Consider the following 16,556-nt stretch of genomic DNA (forward strand, 5'->3'; position numbering starts at 1 on the left):
CATTGGCCAGGCGGGACGAATTCTTTGTGGATAATGCCCTTGGAATTGTAGGAACAAATCAGCATTGTCTTTACTTTTGACTTCTCCAAGTGACTTTTTTTCAGATGCTCCTCTTCTGGTGGTCTCCACTCAGCACTCTGGCACTTTGTTTCAGGCTCATACTCAAAACACCATGTTTCATCACCAGTAATGATCATTTCAAGGAAGTTTGAGCCCTTACGAGCGGTTTTAATGAGGTCCTTGCAGTGTTTAATTTGATAAATTTTTTGGTTGTTAGTCAACTTGTGGGAAACAAATCGCGAATTCAATTTACGAAGGCCCAAACTCTCGGTCAAAATGTTGTGCACAGTTGATTTTGGAATCCTCAATTCATCGTCAATCAATCTTATAGACGATTTCGGGTTTTCTTTGGTGAAATCACGCACTTTTTGGATGTTAACCTCGCTCAGTCCAGTTTTTGGACGGCCCAGCTTTTCGTCATCCTGAAGCGTCTCACAACTACTTTGAAATTGCTTGAACCACTCATAAACTTAAGTACGGGATAAGCATTCATCACTGTATGTGTTTTGAAGCATATGATGTGTTTCGGTAAAACTTTTACCAAGTTTAACACAAAAGTCAATTGCTGCTCTTTGTTTGAAATTCATTTTCCAACCGTTCGTCAAAACACGTTGTCACTCTTGGCACTATAACTCGGCTTGAAATTCTAATGAAATTTATAACAAATGTCATAAACAGTTGACACAACACCAATGAAGGTTGCCGCTTTTGACGACAAAAAGATTCAATAGGTAATGCCACTAGTTTCTTCTATTTTCAAAAAGTTCGGTTTCTTTTTGGACAGAGGGTGTACATATTCAACAGACCTGTGTGGTCCTACAAAAATGGTGTTTGCACACAGTCAGACCACTCGGAAAGACTATTATACATTCAATCTTACTCACAGAATAGAGGAACTTTTATTACTATTATTATTATTAAACAAGACCTCATGGAGTCAAAGACTCATCTAGGAGGTCCTTTTATCTCACACACATCTCATCATACCATGTCTTAAACACATTCAAACTCCTTGCAGACACCACACTCTCAGGCAAGGCATTCCAATCACTCACAACTCTGCACGAAAAAAACCTGCCTCTCACTCCCCTACTCACACCCTCTTTATACAGTTTCCAAGGATGACCTCTGGTTCTCCCCTGATCTCCCACTACTCTCTGTAGAACTTCCCCACCATTGATCCTATAACAACCCCTTACCAACTTGTAGGTCTCTATCATATCTCCCCTCTTCCTTCTCTCCACTAGACCCTGCAAATTACATCTTTTCAATCTTTCCTCATACTCGACATTCCAGAGGTCAGAAACTACCTTAGTCAGTCGCCTTTGGACTCTTTCCAACATCTCCTCATCCTTCTGAAAACCAGGTGACCAAATCTGGGCACAATAGTCCATGTGTGGCCTAATCAAAGCCTTATACAATGGAACAAGAACTCCCTACTTCTACATGTCAGTGTCCTCCGCATCATTCCCAGAAGTCTTTGTGTTATCTTGACAATTTTGGCAATGTGTCCCCTAAATTTTAGATCCTTATCCACTATCACCCCCAGATCTCTTATTTCCTCTACTTCCAACAATATATTCTCACCAAGCATAAATTCTGCATCCCATCTTTGTTTTCCAAATTTTAAAACCTTACATTTTGCAAAATTGAACTCACATCCCCATTTGCTTGCCCAATCACTCAATTTATTCAAGTCTTCTTGCAAGGCCACAACATCTTCACTACTCTTTATGGTTCGTCCCAACTTTGCATCATCTGCAAACAGCTGAATATCTCCATCCAAATCTTCGCCAATATCATTAATATACAAGTTAAATAGTAATGGCCCTAAAACAGACCCCTGAGGCACTCCACTAGTGACTTTCCTTTTCCTGGATATTGCACCCCCATACACAACTTGTTGATACCTATCAGATAGCCAGTCTCCAATCCAATGCACTAATCTAATATCCAACCCCATCTGCTGTAGTTTGACTGTCAACTTATTATGAGGTACTCTATCAAAAGCTTTTGCAAAATCCAAGTATATTACTGTGTATCCTTCTCCTCTGTCCAAGGAAGCAGTCACTTTATTGTAATAAGTAAGTAGATTACTAAAACATGACCTCCCTTTAGCAAATCCATGCTGTCCATCAAAGATTATACCATTGTTGTCAACCCAACTCTGGATCCTAGTTCTCACAAGCTTCTCCAACAACTTAAGCCTTTCTTCAACCGGTGTGCTGAGTTAGTGAATAACTGGCATGGATAAGGAGGAGTACTCCCCTCTCCTGGAAACTTAGGTTTTTAATCCCACAACTTGGGAATATCGACCATAGAACTCACATTATTTTAAACAATATATAGTGCTAGAGAATGCAAGATCATAGCAGTTGGCTGATATACTCTTTTCCCTAAATGCCTATTAAAATTATTCATGGTGTTGGATGATTGTCATAGTGTTGTCAGTGATTGTTAATGGTGGAGAATAGTTACTCTACTGTATTCAAAAAGTTAGTTAGGGCTAAGTGGGCTTGTAAAATTTAAGCTTTCACTATTTTTACTATGTGTACAATTTGCATGTATAAATTATGCTCTCAGTGGACTGCTTAATTATCCTTCTTGAGATACTATGACTTCTACAATTACTTAGAACATACATTGCATTTTAACAGGAATCTGTACATTTCTATTAATTACAAACAATTTGTATATAAAAGTCAACTGTTTTAAATTATTATCCTAGCCTAAAATGGCACCTGATTTGTTGGTATAACATCCTTGGTGAATTTGCAAAAGTTTAATGCCATGGTTATGTAAAATACTGTCAGAATTCTGCTTCCTTGAGGTTTGGTTTCAAGCTGAAAACATCGCAGCAGAGTTATACCAGCATCTTATTATACTTTTGCTGCTAAATGTTGCCTAAAACTTTTTTTTGTGAATTCTTTGCCTAATTTGCCTGATGGAAGATGAAACACTTGAGTTCAGAAAGAAATGGGATCCACATTGAATTAATAGTACAACTAATGCATAAAATATATTTATTATTACTATTATTAACATCTGACCACCTTTGTCTGATAGTATATACCTCCCACGAGTCAGAGACACATTGTGGGAGGTACATATTATCAGACACAAAGCTCATCCAACCATGCCTTAAACTAATTCATTGTGTCTATATTCGCAACACATTCAAGCAGGGCATTCCACTCACCATGCTAAGAACCTGCTTCTCAATCCTCTGTTCACCTTCCTTATAGTTTCCAGGGATGTCCCCCTCCCCTCCCAATGTATGAAAAATTTCTTCCATGTGAACCTGATAATAAAACCTAACTAATTTATGTCTCTATTATAACATGGTTCCCTCTTCCTGAGGCTTGCAATTTACATTCTTTTAATCTGTCTTCATACTCCACATTCCAAAGACCACTTTTGTAAATTGTCTCTGCTCTGGACCCTTTCTAGCATATCCTCATCACCATGAAACCCATGACCAAATCTGTGCACAACAATTGAGTGAGGACCTCTGTGAGAAAAGGGTATATGTGGAACTACAAGGGGGTGATTATGGAACAGCTCAGGAGACAGCTTTCAGGTGTAGCATGGAATGAGGAGTTAGCTGGAAAAGAGATCAATGCAGCTTGGGGGATTTTCAAAAATTATCTAGTAGATGCAATGTCTAAATGTATTCCAAGGGTGAGAAAGGTTAAATAAGGTAGGTGTGAGATGGATGAATAAAGAGATTAAGCATGCAATACAGAGAAAAAAGTTGGTTATTTCCAACTTTTTTATCTGTATCATTGGAAATAACTCCATGGTTATTTCCAACAAGTGGAAATAACCAACTCCATGAGGTCTACAAAGACCAGACAAGCAGGGTGACTTAGTTGGTGAGGATAGCTAAAGAGAGGTATGAACAGCAGTTAGCAAATTGCCAAAAAAGAATCCTAAGGAGTTCTTTCGAAATGTAGCCAGCAAAAGTAAGAATGATTATGGAAGGATAACATTGCTTGGAGAAAATGATATAAAGACAGCTGTTGCAGAATGTGTGGTAGAGATACTTAATGAGCTGTTCATAAAGGTCTTTCAATCTTGTGAATGTGACTTCATGGAGAGATTTTGAGCAGTTGATGATGGGGGAGGAGAGACTGACTGTAAGTGAGCAAGAGGTGTATGGAGAGTTGAGTAAACCATATGTTAATAAGGCTGTGGAACTTGATAATATATCACCACGTATTCTGAAGGAATGTGTCAGGGAGTTGACACCTGCCTTGACATATTTTTTTAATACATCTTGCACTCGGTCAAGTTCCTAAGGAGTGGAAGGAGGGCAACACCTGACACACACAGATAGGCCTATAGTCTGATGCTTGAGTTTAATCACCTCCTTTATGAAGTTTCACAATCTTGCCTTCCTTCCACTCCTTAGGAACTTGACCGAGTGCAAGATGTATTAAAAAAATATGTCAAGGCAGGTGTCAACTCCCTGACACATTCCTTCAGAATACGTGGTGATATATTATCAAGTTCCACAGCCTTATTAACATATGGTTTACTCAACTCTCCATACACCTCTTGCTCACTTACAGTCAGTCTCTCCTCCCCCATCATCAACTGCTCAAAATCTCTCCATGAAGTCACATTCACAAGATTGAAAGACCTTTATGAACTGCTCATTAAGTATCTCTACCACACATTCTGCAACAGCTGTCTTTATATCATTTTCTCCAAGCAATGTTATCCTTCCATAATCATTCTTACTTTTGCTGGCTACATTTCGAAAGAACTCCTTAGGATTCTTTTTTGGCAAATTTGCTAACTGCTGTTCATACCTCTCTTTAGCTATCCTCACCAACTAAGTCACCCTCCTTGTCTGGTCTTTGTAGACCTCATGGAGTTGGTTATTTCCACTTGTTGGAAATAACCATGGAGTTATTTCCAATGATACAGAGAAAAAAGTTGGATATCGCTCCCCCTTACACAACTAGGATCCAGAGTGGGGCTGACAACAATGGTATTATCTTTGATGGACAGCATGGATTTGCTAAAGGGAGGTCATGTTTTAGTAATCTACTTACTTATTACAATAAAGTGACTACTTCCTTGGACAGAGGAGAAGGATACACAGTAATATACTTGGATTTCGCAAAGTCTTTTGATAGAGTACCTCATGATAAATTGACAGTCAAACTACAGCAGATGGGGTTGGATATTAGACTAGTGCATTGGATTGGAGATCGGCTATCTGATAGGTATCATCAAGTTGTGTAAGGGGGAGCGATATCCAGAAAAAGGAAGGTCACTAGTGGAGTGCCTCAGGGGGTCTGTTTTAGGGCCATTACTGTTTAACTTGTATATTAATGATATTGGTGAAGATTTGGATGGAGATATTCAGTTGTTTGCAGATGATGCAAAGTTGGGACGAACCATAAAGAGTAGTGAAGATGTTATGGCCTTACAAGAAGACTAGAATAAATTGAGTGATTCGGCACAGAAATCGGAATGTGAGTTCAATGTTGCAAAATGTAAGGTTTTAAACTTTGGAAAACAAATTTTATTGTTTATACCTTACCAAGTATAGAATTTATACTTAGTGAGGATATATTGTTGGAGGTGGAGGAAATAAGAGATCTGGAGGTGATAGTGGATAAGAATCTGAAATTTATTGGACACATAGCCAAAATTGTGAAGACAACACAAAGGCTTCTGAGAATGATGCAGAGGACACTGACGTGTAGAAGTAGGGAGATTCTTGTTCCATCGTATAAGGCTTTGATTAGGCCACACATAAACTATTGTGCCCAGATTAGGTCACCTGGTTTTCAGAAGGATGAAGAGATGTTGTAAAGGGTCCAAAGGTGATTGACTAAAGTAGTTTCTGACCTCTGGAATGACGAACATGAGGAAAGATTGAGGAGATGCAATTTGCAGTCTGGTGGACAGGAGGAAGAGGGGAGATATGATAGAGACCTACAAGTTGGTAAGGGGTTGCTATAGAATTAATGCTGGAGAAGTTCTACATAAGATAGGGGGAGAACCACAGGTCATCCCTGGAAACTGTATAAAGAGGGTGTGAGAGGCAGGTTTTTTTCGTGCAGTTGTGAATGATTGGAATACCTTGCCTGAAAGTGTGGTGTCTGCAGGGAGTTTGAGTGTGTTTAAGACACAGTATGATGAGTTCTGTGTGTGATAAAAGGACCTCCCAGATGAGTCTTTGACTCCATGAGGTCTTTGGATAATAATAATAATAATCCATATGAGACCTAATCAAGGTCTTATACAATGGAATCAGAACTTCTTTATATCTGAATGTCAGGGTTTTCAGCATCATTGCCAATGTCCAATGTGATGACTTCACAGTTTGTGCGATGTGTCCCCTGAATTTAAGGTCCTTGTCCACCACTTGTGAGATGTCCTCACTGTCACATACCAAGGTCATTGAACATTACCTTTAATTCATTCAGATTCCACACACACACTGGTAATGCTTCACTCACTAATCACTCTCCATTCAATGAACCTGCTTCTCACTCCTTTGCTCACACCCTCTTTATACAATTTCTGGGGATGATCTCTTGTTCTAACCCTGTGTCCCTCTATTCTATGAAAAATCTATTAAATATTTAGCTGGTAGCAATCTGTTACCAACTTGCATGTCTCAATTATATCTCCTCCTTCCTTCTCCTATTCAGAGGCTCTAGAAATAACAGTTCTTTAATCTGTTCCTCCTCCCACATTTCACAGACTGGAACTACCTTAAAAGCATTTCTAATATATCCTAATACCCATGAAAACCAGTGACCAGATTACTTCTACATGTTAAAGGCATGAAAACCAAGTGACCAGCTACATGTCAAAGTCATCTTTATGAAAGAGGACCTGCACATGCATAACTAAACAAGTATAACCGTCACATAATCTGATGGAATGATTTCACTTCAGATCCCTATCTGTTACCGCTATTCCCAGATTTTTTATGTTCTCCACCTCCTTCAAAAATTTCCTACTAACTGTATACTTTGCATTTCATCCTTGATTACCAAATTTCAAAACTGAATTTTGCACTTTTCAAAACTGAATTAGTAGCTCTGATCACCTGTTTGCAGTCTATTAGATTCTCTTGTAGGGGGGGTTCACAACACATGCTTAATTCTTTACTGTTCTTCCCAATTTTACATCATCTGCAGTAAACGGCCTCAAAACAGGTCTCTGCAGCACATAACTAGTGACTTTCCTCTTTCAGGACACTGCTGCAAACATAACAACTTACTGATACTTATCTAACAGCCATAGCCAACTGCCTATCCAACTCAATAATCTAGAATCTAATCCCATCTATTTCAAATTAGTTACCAACTTGTTGTGGGCAAACTATCAAAGTCCTTAGCAAGATCTAAGTATACCATGGCATATGCATCTCCTTTATTCAATGTCACCTTGTAGTACATAATTGGTAAAACAATCTTCCTTTTTAAAAACTCATAGCTAACCATTACAGAACACACTGCTATTATCAATCCAATTCTGTATTGTAACTATTAATTGTTATTATTATTCTTTAGGCCTCCATGGAGTAAAGAGACTCATCGTGGGAGGACCTTCCTAGGAAACACTAAGTATATCATACCACTCCTTGAACTCATCGACCATTCTTGCTCTCACCACTCTATCAGGCAATGCATTCCATGGTTCAACCACCCTCCATGCAAAGAAACCACTCCTCACCCTCTTGCTCACAGCTTCAGGGATGGCCCCCTTGTCATCACTCCTTCCCACTGTTCCACCAAGTGAAAGAACTCCCCAGTGAAAAGTCATGTACTGTCAGGTAGATGACTTTTCACTGGGTATATCGAACCTGGGATCTTCCACATGTAAAGCGGATGTGATAACCACTACACCACAAACACAAACTCTCCGGAAATAAAAGATAATCGGTTTGAAACACCAGTTCTCATCTGATCACTGAACCTGAGCCAGTTAGTACTTGGGAGGTTGCCCACCTGGGAACCCTGGGTACTGGTGGCATTGATTATTTTTAACGAGTGCAATATGAATGAAAAAATAAGAGTGGGAAGTGTGGAAGGCTTGAATGATTGTGAAGTTTTAAGAAATTGCCTTGATTGGGAGGATGAATGGCAAGAAGGAGTGGCTAACTTGCAGAGAGATAGATGAGCTGAAAGAGGAGTTGGAATGTCTCAGGAATGAGATGAGAAGTAAAATGAGCAGGATGCTTGAAAGAATAAGGAGAATCTAAGTAGGAGTGAGAGAGTTATAGGAATGATAAAAGAGGAGAAAATAGAAACAGTAGAAGAGAGAGAATAAGAGAGAAGTATGGGAATGATAGAAGAGGAGAGAATGGAAACAGTTGGAGAGAGAGAGAGAGGGAATGAGAAGAATGTGAGGGAGTGCTGGAACCAGGGATAAAGTGATGCCAGGATGGCAGGTAAATAGGGGAAACACAGAGAGAGAGAGAGAGTAAGGAATGCAAGTGAGCAATCAAGGAACAGAGTGGTAAGAGGTATGATGTATGGAGACTAGATGATCCGTGGTGTGCAAGATAGGATGCCAGAAGAGTGTTAGCCTGGAGGAACGATAGAAAGTGTGGCTATGGCAATTAAGCAGGGTGAAAGGGTGGATGAGATGATTGGGATGGTGGGCACGAATGACTTGAGAGGCAGTGTAAATCGGTGGCGAGAGATCTGAGATTCATGCTTGAGGTTATACAAAAGAAAACACAGAGAGGAAAGATAGTGTGTGTGTGTTAACCAGGTATCATAATGATGAGCTGAGCAGAAGAGCAGTAATAATGAATAGCATAATAGCCAGAATGTGTCAGAAGAGAGGACAGGAATATGTGGATGCTTGGAGAACATTTGAGGACAGAGACTGCTTGCATTTGAATGAGGAAGGACGTAGGCATCTGGAGAGATTGCTGTTTTCTGAATGAGTCAGTGTGTCAATGCAGGGAAACTAGAATTCCCAGGGTAGATGGTAGCAGGGGTGGCCTCTTGTGGGAATGGGTACTTGGAAGAAGGGGGAAATGACATCAGGTAACACTGAGTCAAGTGGAGTCTGGAGGGGATAATGATAGGTATAGAAGCAGTGACATTTTTATGCTTTATACTAATGCCAAATAAAGGAGACGAATTGGTGGCACTGATCGCATCAGCCTGGCCAAAGATTATTGGGATTTCTGAGATGTGGTTGACAGAAGATGATATATAATAACAGGAATAGAAGTAGCAGGGTACAGCATTTTTTGGCAGGATATGAAGAGAAAACATGGTGGTGGAGTACTGCTTATGATAAGTGATGACTTATGTCCTCTAAGAGTAGAGGCTTTGGAAGGCAGTTTTGGTTAATGGTTTTGAAAGCATATGGTGTTAGGTAGAGGTGGGCAAGACAGGATATTTAGTGAGATGTTGCTACAAGCCAAGGAACACAGAGGGTGGGAAACAGGAGATGTTTAGGCAGTTGAGCTTGGCAAGTGCAAGAAGAATGATTGTTATGGGAGATTTTAACTACAGTAGTATAAGTTGAGAAGAGGAAAATGCATTTAGTAATAAGGAAATGGAATTTCTGGAATTCTTGAGGGACAGATGTCTTAGGCAACATGTAATAGAGGAAACAAGAGATTCAAGATTTTTTATTTGGTCATAGCATCAGAACAGCTGATAATAACTGAGATGACATCTCTCTCCTCCTCCCCCCCCCCTGTTGGAGAGAGTGACCATGCAGTTTTGAGTTGGAAGATGAACAGACATGCAAGAGTATCAGAGAAAAGGGAACATATGTGGATCTCAGATATTGACTTTTGGCGGTTCTATGGAGGGCAGAATTGGAAGGATGGGATATCACTGGTGCTTGGGAAATTATGAAGGAATATTTGCTAGCAACAATAGTAAGCTGTATTCCATGAGTGAAGAAGAGGACACAATTTGGTGTAAAGTGGATGATAAACAATATCAAGCAGGAACTGCAGGTGAAAAAGAGGTTATGAAAGAGCTATAAGGAAAGGGATAGAGAGCAGATGCACAAAGGCCAGGAGAGTGACTAATATGGTAAGGAAGGCAAAATTGGAATATGAGAAGAGACTGGCACTAAAATCTGAAGATAATCGTAGGGAATTTTCTCCTACTACTGGCCACAGTAGAAGGACAAATGATTGTGGAAGAATGATGGGATAAAAATGGGAATAGACTGATTGATGCAAAAGACATAGTGGAGTTGTTCAATAAACACTTTATTGGAGTATTTCATTCTGGAGAAGTAAGTTTTAATACTAGAGGGAAAGGGCTGGTTCAAGGTTTAGAGGTGTAGAGAGTGTGTTACTGAGTACCCTGGATGCAGTGGCAGCTGGTGACAATAGAAACAGGTGGGGCCAGGGGCCAAAAACAACTTAATTTTTTTTTATATTTATATAGCGGGTTCTATTACTGATTTATAGTTGTTTAGTCAGAATCCATTGATGCATTGAGCTATTAATTTTTTAAAATTGTTAGGACGTAACATATATGGGCTCAACGTATTAATAACACGAAAACTCGAAAGATTTGCAGTTGTGGGCATAGCGCAATTCTTTCATTGTCAACGAAAGAATCATGCGCTATTTACGTACAAACTCAGTGATTGGGCCAGACTAAACGGGCCCCAAAATAAGCGTTGTGCCCAGTAAACAAACATGATTGCTAGTGCAAGTGCTTCACAATCAAAGAATCGTGCACTATGTACGTTAGTGCCAACACAGTGACTGGGCCTGACTAAACTGGCCCCATGATAAGCATTGCACCCAGTAAACAAACATGATCTCTAGTGCACGTGCTTCACAATCAAAGAATTGCGTGCTATGTACGTACATGCCAACACAGTGACTGGGCCAGACTAAACTGGCCCCAAGATAAGCGTTGCGCCCGGTAAACAAACATGATCGCTAGTTCACATGCCTTGTGTTCTACACGTTGGCCCCAGAGACCGTATACTAAGTCGCATTATACAATATTGACACAAAATACTACAGTAATTTTTTTATTATACAATAAAACGTGTTAGAAATAGATCAAAAAATAATTACAAGAAACATATTTTTTAAAACTACAATAATTAGGCTAGTTATACAAATATAGGTGGGGCCCGGCCCCTGCCTGGATGTCAGTAGAGCTGTGGGATTGGATGGTATTTCACCACAAATTCTGACAGAATGTGCTAAGGAACTGACAGCTCCTATGACTTGGCTTTTTAATGAAAGTCTGGCTACAGGAAAGGTGCCCAGGGAATGGAAGGAAGGTTATTTATTTATTTAGCATATGGCTCACACATGAAAAATTATATTACATTAATCCTTAATATATATGGACATAGTAATAGACATATGTACAATAACAAGACATAATACAGTCATAAAAGAGACACTCAAGAATAGGCTACAACTGAATGTCTAGGTTGATTATCCAGTCGACTGCACTTGGTTTAGCACGGATGAAGTCTGACAGGTTTCCACTGTATGCACGTAGGACACATTCTGCTGTAATATGATTAATTGTCTGGTGGCATGATCCACAGTCACACCTGGGTGAGGCAATCATGCCCCATTTGTAAAGGTGGTGTGCACATCTGCCATGGTTGGTGCAGATTCAGTTAAGGGCAGACCAAGTTTTCCGAGGTAGGTCAAAACCCGAAGGTATCTGTGTTGGGTCCACTAATTCATGGAAGATCCCTGTTGAAGTGTTACACCAGGACTCTTTCCACTTCTCCTTCATGTTGAAACTTGTCTTTGCAAGATTTTTTGCTGTTAAGATTGGAGGGTGCCTTAACTTTAGCCTGTTTATTTCAAAGGGTGGGATGTCTTCATGGATTGGAAGATTTTGGATTTCCATGATTTTGCTGTATTCATGTAGAAGAAAGTTGGATCAATGGATGTGTGGAGGCAGGATGTTGCTTATCACTGGGAGCCAGTAGGTTGGGGTTGATTTTACAGTTCCAGAAATAAGGCATAGTGATGTTAAGCTGAGCATCAACCAAATACACATGGGCGCTGTTCAGCCATATGGGTGAGCAGTATTCAGCTGTAGAGTAAACGAAGCCAAGAGTAGTGCAGCGAAGCATTATTGCCGAGGCACCCCAAGTTGTTCCACATAGATTTTGCAGTATATTGTTTCTTGTTTTTAGCTTGGATGCTGTGTTAATGAGATGTGGTTTAAAAGATAGTGCTCTATCTAGAGTGACATCCAGATATTTCGGGAATCTGTTGTAGTGTAGCAGTTTGTGGTTGAAGTAGACCATGAGTTATTTGTTAGCCTAGTTATTGTTTAACTTAACTTAGCCTAGTTATTGTTTAACTTAACTTAGCCTAGTTATTGTTTTAACTTATACATCTGCGATGTATAAGTTAAAAAGGAGGGGAGCCAGAACAGACCCTTGTGGTAATCCATTATTCAGTGTTCTTTGTTTACTTTTGTTCTCATCCATATACACTTGGAACAGGCGGTTGCTTAGCATGTTATCGATTAGTTTTGCTATTGTTTTGCATGAGACTGCACGGAGCAACTTGCAGACTATGCCATGCCTCCAGACCGTGTCATAAGCTGTGGTAAGATCTACAAAAGCTAAAGCTGTTTTCCAGCATTGTTAGTAGTCTGCCTCTATATGTGTGGTGAGTGTCTGAATTTGTTTATGTATGAATCCAGGCTGTTCCACTGGGACTTGTTCTATTATCTTAGGGACAATTCTATTAAGGATGAGGCTTTCTAGGAGCTTATAGCAAGTGCTAAGCAGGGCAATTGGTTGGTAGTTTTCTGGTTTGTTGCCATTGCATAAGGGCAGTAGTAGACTGGAAGTGTCTAATTATAGGCCTGTTTGTGTGTCATCAGTAGTTGTTAAGGTCTTGGAGAAATTAGTGAGGGACTATATACAGCGTTGGGTAGTGAAGGTAATGTTATCTGTGAGAATCAACATGGATTTGTTAAGGGGCACTCTTGCTTTAGTAGTTCAAATGCCTTTGCAAAATCCAAAAAAATGGCAGTATATGCCTTTCCCTCATCAACTGCTCTTGTCACTTTATTATAAAAGGCAATCATAGGGTGTCATATGATAAGCTGATATTTAAGTTACAGAACATTTATGATTTACCATAATCATTCATTCTTTTTTTTCCTTCTTAATTACCATATATTAAAATAACTTTCTAAGAATTTTCCAGGCCTAATTGCTAATTTATGCTCAGAGTGCCCTTTTGCTGTCCATACTGACCTTATCAGTTTCCTGACCTCTTCTTTGTACTTTTCATGCAACAGATTATTAGCACTTTTTATCTTGTGCTGCTTCCATAGTGTGTCTTCTTTAAGGTTACATACTATTAATCTCTTCATTGCTCCATTTCCGACCTACCTTATTTAGCTTTTTGACATTTGGAATACGTTCAGACATTGCTACTGTTAAATAATTCCTGACCAGACAAAACAAGAATCCAAGCATTTATTTCTTTTCCACTTAAATGCCCATTCTTCCATGCTATAGCTCCACCTTGTCTTTGAAGATTTTTAACATTGTCAGAGAATCCATTTGCAATCACATTCTTTGGAGATATAATCAGATCTAAGTCTCTTGTTCCTCATGTGCCCTCTGTCACATACTGCTTAAGGCAGTTGTTCCCAAAGAACTCAAGAAATTCTTCCTTATTCTGGATACCATCTATACATCCCAGTCTTTATTCCCCTAATGAAAGTCACCCATAATGATCATCCTTCTGTTGTTCACTAACTCAATTTGCTTATACATTTCTTTGTTACCATCCTCCACATTCCCTGACTTGTTTCTCTTTTGATAATTTTTTAATAATTAATTTGAGAACTGCTGCTAAGTCTGTTGGAAAATGTGCAGCTGCCACCCAACATCCCTTCACAGTACACCTTGAAACCCACAGAACAAGTTTCTTTTTCTCCTCCTTCATCCCTGCTACTGCTGCATTGTGGAACAGTCTCTCCCCCTGATGTGTTCCTCAAGGAATACAATATACAGGCTTTTAGATCAAATGCAAACAAGTTTCTCCTTTCCCAACTCATTACCCATATATGGTACTAATGAACTATAGGTTGATCAACCAACCTCTCCTGTATGTATTTTTTTTTTAATTTTTTTTTTTAAATTCAAGGTATAGTCTGGTAAAAAAAAATATAGCCAGTGACAGCATCTGAATAAAAATCAAATGATGCAACTGAGAAAGAGAGACAGACAGACACACACACAATGAAATGCCAGCAACAAAACTGATATACGGTGGGATAATGCTTGCTGTATTGAAGTGGAGTCACATCATATTATTATTATTATTATTATTATTATTTGAGACCTCCAGGGAGTCAAGGACTCATCTTGCATTCAGATTTCATTCAGGGCCCTTTAATAAGAAGAACCTTATATAACAGTACCAAAATAATGTAAAAAAGGAAAGACTTGTACTTTATTTTTTAGTGCCTCCCAGCAAGTCCTATACTTTGTTGAGAACTGTTTCAAACATTTTCATTAAAGCTGGGAAATTCAGATATACCAAAAGCTTCTTGCAAGTCAAGCTTAAAAACTGGAATGTGAATTAACACCTTGAATGCGGAAGATCACTTTCTCAGTATTTTTCTGTGATACTTCAATCTGGGACATCAAATTTATGTGGTAGATGCGACTTCGGAATCCCTCACTGTTCCCCTATGTTACAGACCCTAAGTTTTCTCCTCCCTCCGTCAAGTCTCTCTCTCACACACACGACGTTTTGCATTCAACTATAATAATTACTGAATACAAAATAACTGGATTCTCTTTGAATTCAGCAGTTTTTTACGCTTTTGTTTTTATCAGTTTCCGGATTTTAAAAATAAGTTAAGATAATGTTTCGATACAAAATTATTAAACTTTGTGAGGTGTCACAAAAGTTCCGGAATCACGCATTTCAGACACACACACTTTCGTTATCCTCTTCCATCCGCGAGGACCGGGGGGGGGGGGATTCAATTAAACAATAAAATGTGAAGAATAAATAAATAGATGCCTACTTTTTGAACAGGAAAAGCAGATCTCTGAAACAACATTTCAAATTTTAATTTCCAGAATTTTATAGAAAAACTATTAAAAATAGACTAAAATATCAGTAACAAACGCTTTTCCCTACACTCTTATTCAACCATTGATAAGAATACTCAATTCATTGTAAGAATTACTAGTAGCATATAAAAAATCTTTCCCTTTTTTTCTTTCTAAATATGAAAGAGAATCCCTAACATAAACGAAATATCGTTAAAAGTTTCGTGATGAGATACATAAGACCTTGTTTATTTCTCATGGCATCTTGATTCATTTTTGTCAGCAGGGATAGCAGCTTTTTTCAGGGCTGAAATTTCGGGAAATTGAAATAACACAAGCAAATTAGTTCCATAATACTAGTGGGTAAGTTTAATATCTATCATCAAAAGAATATTTTATATCTTTGAAAATTTAATAATGATCACAATCTCAGTGACATAAATAAAAATAATCCCTATCACCTTTCCCTTTGAGAGAGTAGGTGATAGTCTTCTTAGCTTAGCTTTTGAGTATATCGGCAGCCATACTCAGCTGGCATCTTCCCCAGTATTATTATTGTTGTTGTAGTGCGGGCACCTGCATGTAGTCCGAAGACTCATCGCGGGAGATATCTCCTTTACCTCATTAACATACAAAGCATTCACAACTCTCCAAGAAAAAAAACCTAGTCCTCATACCCTTAGTAACCACACTTTTATCCAAACTTTCAGGGATGACATCTTGTTTTGGCCACTCTAACAAAGTGCTGAAACATTTCTCCTGCACGAATCCTATAAAACCATTTAAGCAACTTAAATGTTTCTATTATATCCCCTCTATCGACCATGACCACTTTACCTATAAATTTTCTCCACCGCTTCCTCATCCTCAAGAAACCTAGCAGACCAGACCTGAGCAAAGTAATCTAGACATGGATGTATCAGGGCCTAATACAGAGGAATAACAATTTCCTTATCTCTATTTGTTAGTGCTTTGTTCAATGCCAAGTAATTTTATTTGTTAATTTAGCAACCTTAGCAATATGCCCTTTAAACTTTAACTCTCTGTCTACCACCATCCCTAAATCTCTAACTTCATCTGTTCCTAAACTACAGTGCCATCAATGTGATACACAGCTTCTAATATACTTATCACAGAATGCATACCTTTATATTTCTCCACATTAAAGTGATACCTAGTTTTTTTTTTGTTGTTGTTTTTTGAACTGACTGTCTATTTAAATCGTCCTGCAAACTCTCCAAATCGCCTTGATTAACTATTACTTTACCTAATTTCGCATCATCAGCAAACAACTGAATATTTTCTTTCAAGTTATTTCCTATATCATTTATGTAAAAATTAAACAGTCGTGGTCCCACCAGTGAATCTTGGGGAACACCACTAGCTATCAATTGTTGCCTTGATTCTACCCATCTATATACCAGTATTTGATATCTGTCCAGCAG

At 38.8% G+C, this 16,556-nt stretch overlaps 1 protein-coding gene across 2 annotated transcripts in view; it reads right to left on the reverse strand.

Annotated features, from left to right (window-relative positions):
* LOC150103231 (protein NipSnap homolog 3A-like) overlaps positions 1-15,211 on the reverse strand; it is a 147,923-nt gene extending 132,712 nt beyond the window's left edge. For both annotated transcript variants that reach the window (XM_090397645.1, XM_090397644.1), the window contains exon 1: positions 15,084-15,211. In XM_090397645.1, coding sequence (XP_090253771.1) covers positions 15,084-15,119 — 36 coding nt within the window. In that variant the 5' untranslated portion in view covers positions 15,120-15,211. The remainder of the gene's footprint in view (positions 1-15,083) is intronic.
* Positions 15,212-16,556: the final 1,345 nt, after the last annotated feature.

This window comes from Typopeltis vanoorti, chromosome 9 (genome assembly GCF_054136105.1).
Source record: "Typopeltis vanoorti isolate ZY-2024b chromosome 9, IOZ_Tvanoo_1.0, whole genome shotgun sequence".
In the NCBI taxonomy this organism is placed as follows: domain Eukaryota; kingdom Metazoa; phylum Arthropoda; class Arachnida; order Uropygi; family Thelyphonidae; genus Typopeltis; species Typopeltis vanoorti.